General features: G+C 36.2%; 2 protein-coding genes and 2 long non-coding RNA genes across 9 annotated transcripts; 1 reads left to right on the forward strand and 3 right to left on the reverse strand.

The window, feature by feature from the left end:
* Nucleotides 1–743: 743 nt before the first annotated feature.
* c46h1orf127 (chromosome 46 C1orf127 homolog) lies at nucleotides 744–2,904 on the reverse strand. Its single transcript, XM_059541114.1, has 4 exons — nucleotides 2,793–2,904; nucleotides 2,506–2,702; nucleotides 1,839–1,959; nucleotides 744–1,705 (listed from the first exon to the last, which is right to left on the reverse strand). The coding sequence occupies exons 1-4, from the start codon at nucleotides 2,812–2,814 to the stop codon at nucleotides 1,422–1,424; spliced, it is 624 nt and encodes a 207-aa protein (XP_059397097.1). The 5' UTR covers nucleotides 2,815–2,904; the 3' UTR covers nucleotides 744–1,421.
* Nucleotides 2,905–4,662: 1,758 nt separating this feature from the next.
* Nucleotides 4,663–5,728, reverse strand: LOC132129490 (uncharacterized). The gene is made up of 3 exons (XR_009428524.1): nucleotides 5,618–5,728; nucleotides 5,107–5,161; nucleotides 4,663–4,745 (listed from the first exon to the last, which is right to left on the reverse strand). It is a non-coding gene; the product is annotated as an uncharacterized LOC132129490 (long non-coding RNA).
* Nucleotides 5,729–5,908: 180 nt separating this feature from the next.
* tardbpa (TAR DNA binding protein a) lies at nucleotides 5,909–10,106 on the forward strand. Of its 6 annotated transcripts, none has more exons than XR_009428523.1 (7): nucleotides 5,910–6,536; nucleotides 6,728–6,891; nucleotides 7,169–7,309; nucleotides 7,499–7,669; nucleotides 7,754–7,838; nucleotides 8,643–8,789; nucleotides 9,521–10,106. XR_009428523.1 is itself a non-coding variant. In XM_059541110.1 (6 exons), exons 1-5 carry the CDS (start codon nucleotides 6,296–6,298, stop codon nucleotides 8,228–8,230), a joined length of 1,209 nt encoding a protein of 402 aa, XP_059397093.1. In that variant the 5' UTR covers nucleotides 5,913–6,295; the 3' UTR covers nucleotides 8,231–8,277; nucleotides 8,643–9,450. The 6 variants fall into 6 exon arrangements, 4 of the variants coding, with proteins under 4 accessions (XP_059397094.1, XP_059397093.1, XP_059397092.1 ...); XR_009428522.1 differs by having other exon boundaries at nucleotides 5,915–6,536; nucleotides 7,484–7,669; XM_059541110.1 differs by lacking the exon at nucleotides 9,521–10,106 and having other exon boundaries at nucleotides 5,913–6,536; nucleotides 7,484–7,669; nucleotides 7,754–8,277; nucleotides 8,643–9,450.
* Nucleotides 10,107–11,039: 933 nt separating this feature from the next.
* LOC132128830 (uncharacterized) lies at nucleotides 11,040–11,653 on the reverse strand. The gene is made up of 2 exons (XR_009428390.1): nucleotides 11,530–11,653; nucleotides 11,040–11,304 (listed from the first exon to the last, which is right to left on the reverse strand). It is a non-coding gene; the product is annotated as an uncharacterized LOC132128830 (long non-coding RNA).
* Nucleotides 11,654–13,417: the final 1,764 nt, after the last annotated feature.

The raw sequence follows: 13,417 nt of genomic DNA on the forward strand, positions 1-13,417 counted from the left end.
CTACTGTACCTATCACTCAAGAGACCAAAATGTACACTTAAAAATTACAGCTAAAATTACTGTTCACATCTGTGAATTAAAAATAATAATAATTAAATTAAACTGTTGTAGCTTGATGCCACGTGGAAGGAATTAGCAAGAAAGCATCTCTGGTTCACATCATGATCATTCAGAACACAAGAACACAAACGAAGCATGGGTTTTAGTACAAAAAAAAAACACTGTGCATTAATCCAGATCACATATCAATCATAAGATTATCTGTCTTTTGTTTTATTTTTCCCACAAAGAATCCTGCACTATTTAACATACCTATATATCTATATATACATACACTATATAAGCTATAATGCACAGAAAATATTCCATTAAAATGTACAAAACAATCAGATTAGCAACAAACTGAACACTGCAACAATATTACAGAAATATTACTGAGGCAATTTTTACTAGTATCAATAATTTAGACGCAAGATGGAGCCAGTATGTAACTGTTAAATATCTAAATATTTAACTAATTAAAAGAGTGATTTAATTATGTTCAATCTTTTATTTTGTATTATTAATATTATTATTATTATTATTATTATTATTATTTATTAAAAGTATATCAAGAAAACAAATTACAATATATCTACTTTTTTGTTTTATTGTGTAGGGCAGCATACAGTAATCATTACTGTATATTTTGTTTAAATAATGTAATTTGTTTATTTAGAATAATTATTAACTGACATGCAGCGATATGAATGTTGTGACTGACCAATTAGAATAGAGTATCTCTGTTAGGAGAGAGCTGCTTAGTAAATAAACCATCTTTACCACTCTGAAAAAAAAATCTAAACAATCATACATTGCAAAAGATGAAAGAAATTGTACTAAAGGCACTACAATATTACATTATGCTTAAGGAAATAAAGTAGAGAGCCAAGAATACTGCTTCATCTGCTAAACTGCCAGGCACTTTCTGTCTTTCAGTGAAGTGACAGGGATAGTTACTGCGCAACCTGAGAATTAGCACCAATTTTTTTAATTCTAGACACCACATTTATTCCTGTGACGTGACACACACAGCTGAGGGAGTTCTGAGACAGTAGCTTGTATTTAAATGGCACGACAAACACAGTCTTAGATGTAATCATTCCCCACATGTGATTGCTTGTCAGTGGAGAAGATGCATGGGTCCACTTGACTGTTGTGTTGTAAATCCCAGTCTGAGTGAAAATGGTGCTTAAATGTGTAGCTGTATTTCAAACTGTGATTACAAGTGTTGTGATTAATGGACTACCAACAGTAATAGTGTTGTTTGGAAAATCACTGACTTGTGTGCGGTTGGTACCTGCATATCCATCCGTTCTGCACTGCAGCCCCTCACAGTCAATGATGCACAGATGAACTTCTCGAGAGATCTTTGTTGTGCTTTAGGCCATAAAGTGTAGCTGTAAACAGTTTGTTACTATCTCCGTTGATGGTGTACTAAGTGCATCAGATGTTTGGAGTTGTTGGATTTGTACTGAGGTTATACTGGATTCTTCATCTGCTGTCTGTGATGCTGTAGACATCTCTGGTTGCACAGGAGGGGTAAACTCTTTGTTGTAATAATCAGGAACTTCTAGCTTGTCTGTTATCCCCTCGGGTGAAAGTGTTGTCACATTAGCTTCTTGTGTGTCACTGTGTAATAAATGGAGGTTTGATTTTAACATATCTGAAAAACAATTGCAATTTGTAGTTTTTAATACCAGATTGAGGACTCAGACAAAGTAAATAACCTAAACATGGCAAGCTGTTTTTTTTTAAACACCTTGAAGTGATTCAGGAACATTTTGACAGACACTAACCTGAACAAAGGGATTTTTCCATGGTCCAGTGCATTTTCTGATTTGTCTTTTTAAATGTGAGAATAGCATCTATCTTGTAGAAATTTTGCTGAAGTTTTTCACCTGACTGATCGATGCACTCCTAAAAAATACCAAATTAAAAAAAAAATGAAATCAAAATTCAAAAGTAATTATTTGAAAGCCCTAAAAGGCAAAACTATTTACATATGAAATTGCTTTATATTAGAAAAGAATTTATATATATATATATATATATATATATACACACACACACACACAGTATGTATAAAATAATATACTATTTGTATTCAGATAAATTGCAGACACTTAAAAAAAAAGTTTTTAAAAAATTTTCACAGTTTTTCTATTTCTGTATTTGTAATTTATGTAATTAATTTTCAGCAGCCATTACTCCAGTCTCCAGTGTCATGATCCTTCAGAAATACTTCGAATTAGCTGATTTGGTACTTAAACTTCTTATCAATTTTCTTTGATGAATATAAAGATTAAAAAGACTGCACATTTGAAATTTAAAAAAAAATCATTTGAAATACCTTTACTGTCATTTTTGATCAATTTAGCCATCATTGCTGAATAAAAGTATTGATTTCTTTCAAAAGGTCCTTTGAACAGTAATGTGTATATATTTAAACTATACACGTCTAACCTTTTTCTGTTGAATATGGGATGTGGGAATGATAAGCTGCACAAAGTCATTTGTCTCTGACCACTTGAAATTGTCAGTCTGTTCCACAATAACAGAGCTTACTGACAGGGTTTCATTTTGATATCCACCTTTTTTGGTCAAGCCCACACGCTGTTTATAGACATGCAGCACAGTGTCTTCAGATGACGAATTGTTCACTGAAAGAAACACGCAGAATGGCTAGCCGATTCAAATATGTAAGATATGAAAAAATAAAGATGTGCCAAGATATATCCATAATAACAAACTGTTTGGACAGGCCGCCTCCATGCTGTAAGCATAATGGCCACTGACCAGTTTGAGAGGTAAGAAATGTCCTTCAGATTTGAAAACCTAAAAAAAAAAAAACAGACTTTTAATAAAAATAAATCTCCTGCTGCAATGTTTAAAGCACACAATGGATTAAATGAGAGGTTTACAGACAATTCTTTAGCCAGTTTGGATATTTTTTAACTCAAGCACAAAGCCAAAAATACACTATTCAATTACATACCATTAGGTGGCACAGTTTAGTAAATAATTCTAGTTCAAGCAGGGTCAGAAAATTTAACAAGGGCTTTCAGTTGCAAACATGCAAAAGAAAATGACAAAAATACTCCTCAAATTGAAAATAATGAATACCTCCTTTTCCTTTTTGTATATAAAAGATGTATGTGTGTTCTGTTGCTAAATGATTTCAAATTTTCACAGCCGCACAGTATTACCTGCACAGGATTTAAGATGGTGTCTTCTCCCCTGAACTGTTATGTTTGGTTTGTGCATTTCAACATTTACTAGAATTAAGACTGGACTCCTCCAAAGCCACCACCAGACTCCCTCTCAAGGCCAGAGACCAGTCGAACTGATTGGACAAATCATTAGGGGACATTCCACGTCATAAACAGTACATTCAACTGTTCATAACCTCACATATCCACACATTCAACTGTTCATAACCTCACATATCCACACATTCAACTGTTCATAACCTCACATATCCACACATTCAACTGTTCATGACCTCACATATCCACACATTTATTAAAAATTACCTCATTATTCCAGTTATCCACAGGGATCTCTCTGGTAACCAACACCAAAAAAAAAAAAAACCTGAAAAATCACTACAAAATGTTGATGTAATTCTGAGATACAGTGAAAAAAAGGGTCAGATGTTTATATTAGCAACACATTGCAAATATGTTTCAGTGACAAACAGGGACATTGTTTAGATTTTCCATGGACACCAAACCCACTGACATGAGCAAGAGACTTATAAAACTAGTACACAGAACATTTTGCAATATATTCGTTACATATTCTTTTTAAAAAAAAAAAAAAATTAAATGGTGGTCATACTCACACCTTCCACTGTCTGTCTTACTGTGTGACATATGGGCTTCTTAAAGTAATTTTATTAAATATAATATCATCATTATATTCATATTTTTATATACTATTCAAATATTTTAGAATGTTTCAAGTTATCATTTTGTGCAACATGCTTGAGAGAACATGCTATGACTTCTGTTATAAAAATTATTTTTGTTCGTTTGTCAACATCAAATTCATTATATAAGATGTTTAATATGCAATCTTAATCAAAATTGATGATGCACTGTCGTTATTAAAAACTATTTCTAGAATACCAGCAGAATAACAGTAATAACAGTATTTCCTGAAAGGAATAATATCACTACATTCCAGTAAGATGTTTTACAGACAGAAAATTCATAAAGTACAAAAAGGGGATCTTAACAAAATAATAAAGAATAATCTGTCAGTCTTATCCTACAATTAGTATAAATGACATATCAATTATCTAAAAGTGTAAAATATGTAATGTGGATACTATAACAATTAGTTTTTTCCAACAAAAAAAAATCTGTTAATGGTGGCCCACAGATCTGTTTCTTTCTTCTCTTGCGTTAAGGTCAGAAATTCAGTGCCCATATATCTCACCTTGAATCTGTAATATTCCAGACAGCCAAAGCCTTAGTCGCTCAATTCTCATTCTATGAATCCAAAGTGCCATGTACTCAGAGAAAAATTCCACATCACCCTCTAGGAAAGTAAAACTGAGTCAGTTTTAATTCTTTAACTGCAGTATAGAGTAACATACTGTAAAGTAATTATTAACTGTCATGCTTGCAGATGGACTGCCCACCCAGTCTCTCTTCTGAAGTCACAAAACATTTCCCCATATGGGCAAAATGAAGTGCCTATGTGAAGCAAAGGGCAACAATAATAATTTTAGCAATATTACAGGAGAAAATATATAAATCATCACCATCTAGTTACTTACACTGAAATAAGTAAAACCCTTGTGAGCATCAGCGCCATGGCTCATTTGGTTCTTGAGGACAGAGAGGTGATACAACTGCTTTTATAATACTATCAAGTCAGTTGTGTTTGGCCTTTTAGGTTACAAGTGAGTGTTAGAGCAAGGCTGACCCACTTCATAATAAAAATTGTAAAACACATATGTAAGTGTGAAAAAAGCAATGGATGGAGGGAAACCTGCACGGCAATAAAAATCTCTCCCTTTCTTTCATTCACTTCTTTTAACTCACAAGGTTTTACCTTTTCCAATAAAAATGCCATGGCCACTTCATGTGTTTACAGTTGTTATCAAGAACTATGCAAGATTACAGCACAGTAAATCTTCATTCAGTTGTGATTGTGCTATAAAATTGCATGTTTATAAGTATAATTAATATTGATTAGCCTACATTATGTTTGGCAGCATGATGTAAACCTTGTTGTGTCCTTCTTGGCCATTACAAAATGATAAAAAATAAAACAACAACAACAACTGTAGGTCCTAACAACACCCATGAGATGGCCGATCAAACCATCCCGGGTTCCAAAAGTGAAATCAGACATTGTATGATAAAGCCTTTTAACTCCATTTTTAAATTTTAAGCTATTAATATATCCAATATTTTTTATTATTATTATTTATTAAACGTTGTTTTTTCATAAATACATAGATTATTTCACTCAGTCAACAAAAGGTGCATACTGGTAATATTACAGGCCTTTGTATTGTGTTCCAGTGCTTTTGTCTGTTCTTAAATCTGATGTAACAAACCTGTAAGATGCGATATGAGCAGAAGCTTTTAACACTACAGTGGATTCTTGTATATTTGACATCATTTCAACCTCCTGAAATATAAATAACAACGCCACCACATGCCAAGAACATGAACAGACACGACAACATTACACCTACACCATCTGATATAATATACCACAAACTACGTTGGGCGTTTAAAAAGTAAGCATATTACGTGTACAACCCCCCTCCATGTGCTAGGATGCGACGCTCCAAACTGATGATGTCATTCCTCCAGTGACGCATCTGGTAGCCATTTTATCAGTTTAAGGGGTCGAAACGGCAACTGGATGCATTAGTCCACGCGTTTTCGTTATATTATTACTTAACGTTGCTTGTTTTAATCTCAATCGGTAGATAAACAATTACAGTCGATGAGTAGGTGTTTGTACACCGTGAAAATTGGCGGGAACAGGGTGCGACGCGACGCGTAATTCATTTCTAACGTGCTAGCTTAACTAATGGCGCCCCGCTTTATTTGACAACAGTCGCACGTAAACAAGAGACATCAGACTTGTTGCCAGCCAGTTTGTGGTTGTGTTTACTTCTGAGGTCTTTCCGGTGTCCTAATTTCTGTTTCGGCACCATTTGTGGTCTTATAGTTGAATTATTGATCTCGAAGCTGTTAGCACAGCTCGCGCTCTTGGTATAAACATGACTGAGTGTTATATTCGCGTCGCGGAGGATGAGAACGAGGAGCCTATGGAGATACCGTCCGAGGAGGACGGCACCGTCCTGCTCTCCTCCGTCGCCGCGCAATTTCCCGGAGCCTGCGGCCTTCGATACCGTAGCCCCGTGTCTCAGTGCATGAGAGGGGTCCGACTGGTGGAGGGGGTTCTTCATGCACCTGAATCAGACTGGGGCAATCTGGTGTACGTGGTCAACTATCCAAAAGGTAAAATTAGATGTATTGGGTTTATTTGATTGTAGTGACTAAATAATATGGGGCTTGTTGATGCATAGAAAATATTGTCTTATATCATTCACCCAGTTTTCCCACTACTAATGCATATTGTTCTTGTAAATTAAATCTAATTGATTGTCTTAAAATTAAAAAATAACTATAATAATAAAAATATCATACAGATAACAAGAGGAAGATGGATGAAATGGATGCTGCATCGGCAGTGAAGATCAAGAGAGGTGTGCAGAAGACATCAGATTTGATTGTGCTTGGGTTGCCGTGGAAAACAACAGAGCAAGACCTTAAAGATTACTTCAGCACTTTTGGAGAAGTGATCATGGTGCAGGTTAGTATGAGTATTAAATAGTTTACCCCAAACAAATACTCACCCTCTAAAATAATGACCCTTATACACAGAAAATTGTGAACATGTTTAGAGAATGGTGGGGTAATTCACTTTAATGTATGGAATTAGAAGCTCAGTATTCTGCTTTAAACGACTCCTTTGGGGTTAGAAAGAAATGAAAATTATACAGATTTTGAAAAGTATGCATAAATAATGACAGAATTGTCATGTTTGGGTGAACCATCACTTAAATATCATGCATGACCTGCTCTCACAGGTGAAAAGAGATGCAAAAACGGGAAATTCCAAAGGATTTGGCTTTGTAAGATTTACAGACTACGAAACACAAATAAAAGCCATTTCCCAGCGGCATATGATTGATGGAAGATGGTGCGACTGCAAACTTCCAAACTCAAGGGTATGTCAGCAACACTAATGTCATGTAATACTACACATAGCTCACATTTTGGTATATAAGTTACAAAGGGTTTAAATTTGAACATATACACGTTTCATGTTTCAAATGATTTGTTATGCCCTTGCTGTTGTGAACATTGCATGAGTAGACCCTGTTTTCTATTAAATGATCTAGTATTTCCTGGAACAGGCTGGCCCGGATGAGCCTATGAGAAGCAGGAAAGTATTTGTGGGCCGCTGCACCGAGGACATGTCAGCTGATGAGCTTAGACAGTTTTTTATGCAGTACGGCGAAGTCACAGATGTGTTCATTCCCAAACCTTTCCGAGCCTTTGCCTTTGTCACCTTTGCTGATGATCAGGTTGGTCTTCTGGTCTTTTTCATTCTCTTTACTTGACTTGCTGTTATTCTCTTCTCAATTCAACACTTGGTTGTCTTCCTCCAGGTTGCCCAGTCTCTGTGTGGTGAGGACCTGATCATTAAAGGAACCAGTGTGCACATATCCAACGCTGAGCCTAAGCACAATAATAGTAGGCAAATGATGGATCGTGGGCGGTTTGGGGGGTTTGGGGGGCAGGGCTTTGGCAATAGTCGCAGTCCCAACAGCAATGTGAATTTTGGGGCCCTTAGCATGAATCCAGCCATGATGGCAGCTGCTCAAGCAGCACTTCAGAGTAGCTGGGGCATGATGGGAATGCTGGCCAATCAGCAGAGTCACACAGCCGCTTCTGGCACCACCCCAAGCGGACAGAACAGCGCTAGTAGAGATCAGAACCCAAATTACAACACAGGCAGCAATAGCTACAACACCGGCAGCTCAGCTAGTCTTGGGTGGGGGGCGGGAACCAATTCAGGCTCGAGCGGTGGGTTCAACTCCGGTTTTGGTTCTAGCATGGAGACAAAGTCCAGCTGGGGAATGTAGAGAGATTTCAATTGGGTCTTGAAGTATCCTTATATCTAGATTATATGGTAAGTATGTTGAGAGAAGAAAGTTTAGTCAGATATTGTGTCCCTTAAATGTTTGCCTTTGATTTTGTAAAACTTAATGTTCTTTGAATACATATAATGATTGCTCTTTAAGATTAATTTAGAGTTGAATTTGTTAGAAATGAAATGAACACTAAGTTTTTTTTTTTCCTTATAAATATAATTTATTTTGTGTCAGGCATTCAGTATGCCCACATATCTGAGCGTCTCTTACCATTTCAGTGCCCTCTCAGCGTACTGTACATTTAAATGTCCTTCATGTGGAAAGCCATTTGAGTTGTGTTCTCTGCAGTTTTTTTTCCCCTCAACGTTTTTTATGGTCAAGCCTTCATAAATCTCTTCTACAGTTCATCACCTCTTTTCCAATTTCCCGGGAAGAAGCCCCTCGTTGGCCGCAATGCTCGAGCGATCTCAGTATCCATTCCCTTCTTCCCATGTGTAAATGCTTTGCCATCAAAGAGCACAGCTTCACTCTGCATATACTGTGTTAGACGGTGGGTGTTGTCTTTTTTCCCCCCTTTTCATGGATGAAATCTTTTTTGAGAGCTGAGAGTGATATGGTGATGGATTGTTGGTGCGTCACAAGTGAGAGACTGAATGAGCGAACGCGCTGAGAGAGAGAGAGAGAGAACTTGAACGCAAGTGTGCGATGCTGAAAAGCGACTTGATGACTGTGAGAAGAAACTGTGTGAACGAGTGTGAACGAAGGCAGCGAGTGTTTTTTCTGTAAGACCATCAGAAGGACATTCATTTACATTCTTCTGTCCCTCTTGTTCTGTCTACCTTCCTCCCTTTCTTATATTGCAATCATATTTAAAGAGCTGCATTTAAAAAAATGATGCCCCCCCCCCCCCCCCCCCAAAAAATGATGTAGTGAAATGTTTGTGACCTGAGTATTTGTGTTCTTGCTTAATAGTTTGATGTGAATGCTGTGTATGGTGTGCGCTCACTGTTACTGAACTCATGTGTGATCGTGATGTGATGCTGTGAGTGGTGAATGAGGGCGAGCGTGAGCTTTGAGTGGCTTAATAGGGGTGATGTATTGATGAAAGTGAAGAATGCTTTAAGAAGAGGTTGCTTTTGTTGTGTTTTGAATGCTTTTTATGTTTTGTGACTCTAAGGGAACTCAAATAAAAAAAATAATTTGACTAGTTATTTTGATAGTGGCTTATTTGCTTCAAGACATTAATTGAATTGCAAACACTTATTTAATTCACATGTATAGGGACGTTGGACTCGGCTGGCCCAGGTTTACCTCAGAACCATGAGTGAAGTCACTAACGGGAGAGCTGAAAACTGAAGTTCACACAGTTCGTCTGTGGAGACCGCTGCTGTATGCCTTTAACATGAAAAGGAACTGTATCACTTCACTGTAACCAGATTTCCCTGGATTTCCTTTTATTGAAATTTCAATGGACAATTCCCAATTGGCCGGAGTGCATGAGTAAAGACAGTCCGTGGCAATCTAAAAGCAAAGTTAAACCAGTGTGTTTATGGATCAGTCCCATTGCAAATGACTTCATGTTCATGCTTGTGTATTTCCGGCTGTTTTTACCCAAGAAGTCAATGCAGTTGTTGATCTTGCTTTTTAAAGTCCCTCTTGTTTGATTGCTTTTACATGATCTGTCACACTGTAAATATATAGTGTAGTTGAAGTTGAAAAGGCCTATTTTTCATACAGTGTTTGCTGTGGGTGAACCGATAGGATTTTGTGAATGGGGTTTGTGTTATCAATGACTTGAATCACTGGCCCGGACTTTTTTTTTTTTTTTTAATCAAAATACTTAATAAACATACACAGAGGAAATGTATCTCTTTTTATTTTTTACCTGAAATGCTGTGTAGTTGTAAACATTTCATGTTGGTTATTTTAAGTGTAAAAAAACATGCATTGAATATAACCTACTGATTTACTGTAGTACATTGCAAAGAAGCCTACTAGTTTTTAGTATAACTCAAACATACTATTTAACAGTTTTGCTGTTTTTCTTGTTTGTGGAATATCAGTTTAACAAGCAGAACTGTAGATAGTTTTACCTTGGAGTAAATAACTGCTGAATATGATAATAAACAATGGCTTTTCTTACTAAACTTTAACGATTTAATAATAAACTTTAAAGTCCTTGTTTATTGGACTTACCCTGCAATGTAGACATCTTTTTTTAAGATCTTAAATCTTTACGTTAACATGTATTATTTGAGTTATAAAGTTTAATTGAATGAAAGCCGTTTTCGGTGGGACTACTGTCCTGAGCGGATGAAGATTTTGTCACAGGTAAGTACTACGTATGTCAAGGTCAGATCACCTGTGCGGAGTGCTTGAATTACCTGGACTACTTGCATTAAGTGCGTACCCACAGCTTGAAAGCGATTCTCTAGTTTAATGTCAACATAATATTTGTCAGCAAAATGAAACTTTCTATTGGGTCCTGTTTACTTCTATTGTAAGTGACCTAAAAAGTATTTGAATAATTTTTGTATAAATTTGGTATAAAGTAACGCTGTCGTCTATGATTTAACCCAGAAAATTCCTTTAAAACCATATATCCGGTCTCAAGTTAACAATTGCTTTTGACATAACGTTATACCAAAATATTACATACCTGCCAGATGACTTTTGTATCCTATACCTGCAAGAAGAAATGTCCTTGTCTTTCCGTTAGGTGGTGCCAAACCTTTAATAGTGACTACACTAAGCATTTTCAAATTCCTTAGACACAAAATACAATAATGGAACAGCAGAAGCCAATGCATACACAGTGATTTTAATACAGTGTATTAAACTGCAAAAGCAGGACTGTAGATTTCAGCAGACTCATTTGTGTCTGTTCTGTTTTCCAGTTCTAACACGAGGAGAAGGTCTTCCAGAAGAAGAGCTAGCAAGGAGATTTATCTCGAGGGGTTGGTCAAAAACAGACTTCTCTCCCAGAAAATCAGGGTCAGCTAGTTCTTCACTTGTGAGGTTCAGCTCAGCCTTATCTTTCATCACCTTCTTCAAGTCCTTCTGGTCTTTATCTAGAAGATGAGGAGACATGCCTGTGGGCTTGAGTATTACAGTAGATCACTTACAGCATTAACAGTATTGCGACACTGCAGTCCAGTTATTCTTAGCCACTGACAAAGATCTAAGGAAATACTAACAAATATGAGCCCATGCACTTTTTTCCATCCTAAAACCCTTTAAATAAGAGATGCACCTCATTGGTGTGTGATTGTTTGTCTTGTACAGGTGACTCCTCACCATTCCAGACCACAAGAACCAGAGGAAACAGGCTAAGCATCACCCGCATAATGAACATGCTTCTCTACATCTAACATCTAACTCCCGTCGTCATGTTTAGAGAGGTTCCTTCACAAAAGATACTGACGCAATACAGGGGAAGAAAGCCATTAGAAAATGACCTTATATAGAAATATCTATTATAGGTTATTGTTCACATTTTTGGAACTATTTTATCTTATTGTGAGGACATCCTTTCATGTACAGTTTTTATTAGGGTACTTTCAAGCAAAGTAATTCAATTCATAATTCCTGTATGGAATTTATATTATTTCAACAACAACAAAAAAAATCCCCCACATGCTCTAAAAGACACCTGGGTCACCTTACCACAACCCTAACCATGGTTTAAGACGAAACATGCTTTATTATATACATAATTTAGCTATTAAAAGAAGTGTTGTTCTTTGGTATTTGTCTGTTCAAATTGCAGCATGTTGTGTTTGTGTCAGACTTGATCCATAGCCAGACTCCTCCCCAGCCGATGCATAATTAATCAGCAGATGGCTCAAAATGGGGAGTCCACTTCCTGTCCTGCTCTCCATGCGTTGAATTGTCTTGTTCAACATGATGATGCAGCATAGTTCACCCACATGGCCTTCACTATACTATATTATACTTCTTTGTTTGAAATGGCTTTTAATCAATGAGACGTTCTTTTCCTGAGTATTCAGGCCATGGGCGTACTTAAACCCACCATTTCAAACAGTTACTTCATAGTAAATAGCATAAACAAAATATTCTACCTAAAATGTATTTAGTAGAATAATAAGGTACAGATTAACACTCATCTCAGCTCTCTTCAGCTCTTAGTTCTTTAACCCGCTCATTTCTTTCCGGAGAATTTTACATTTTGAAGTTTACAAAATCGTAGCCTCACCAGAATGGTATGAAACTTGGTGACTTTTATGGCACCTGGTATGTGAACACGGATATGGAACTCGGCCATGATTCGAAAAAGCTAAGTTAAAAAACACTCATGGTCTTCGGTCAAAAATGACTGACAATAGGAAATGAATGGAAAAAGGGAAAAAACAGAATATTTTTATCTGTACATTCTACAAATCCCCCACAATGCAGAAAAAAAATTGCACAGCAATGAAGGGGTGAAACTCTAAAACATCTAGAGTGCAAAATCAACACACCAACTCACACACACACGCAGACACACACTTGTACACACACATACAGACTTATAAACTGGTGTGACTGTAAAACTGTAACTATGTCAAATAAAAATCAATAATTCAACTACAATGCAGTAAATAAATGGAGAGCAAGGAAGGGGTTACACTCTAAAGCATCAAAAGTGTAAAACGGATACATCCACCCACACTTACTTACACTCACAGACACACATGTACAGAATTATACATCAAATGAATTGGTATGGCTATAACCATATAGCCAAAATGAGTCAGATGAAATAAGAGGTTAAAATCAGAACAGATCCAGAAGGATTAACAGCTGATAAAGCATTCCTGTTAATTTTTGTTACATTTTTATAGAATTTTAATGTTTTGTGTAATAAAGTGCTTTCTGTGTTCAGGTTTGAATGTAGTAATAATAATGGGGGAAAAAAACTACACTTCAAATCAACATTTAAAACAACAAAAATATAAACCTTGACAAAAAGCAGACTTTGAGAATGCCTTAATATACATTTAAATCCACAACCTAATAAAAGTAAACAATTATGTTTTAAAATAACTAGGGAATTCACAAGCCTCTCTATGAAACCATGAAATTACAGATTTTTCTTTTTTGCTCTCACCAGGAGGTATTATTCTGCCTAATTTTTTTAAAGGCCTAGTCTCTATTTGAATCTGAAATACTGCATTA

This window comes from Carassius carassius, chromosome 46 (assembly GCF_963082965.1).
Source record: "Carassius carassius chromosome 46, fCarCar2.1, whole genome shotgun sequence".
Lineage (NCBI taxonomy): Eukaryota > Metazoa > Chordata > Actinopteri > Cypriniformes > Cyprinidae > Carassius > Carassius carassius.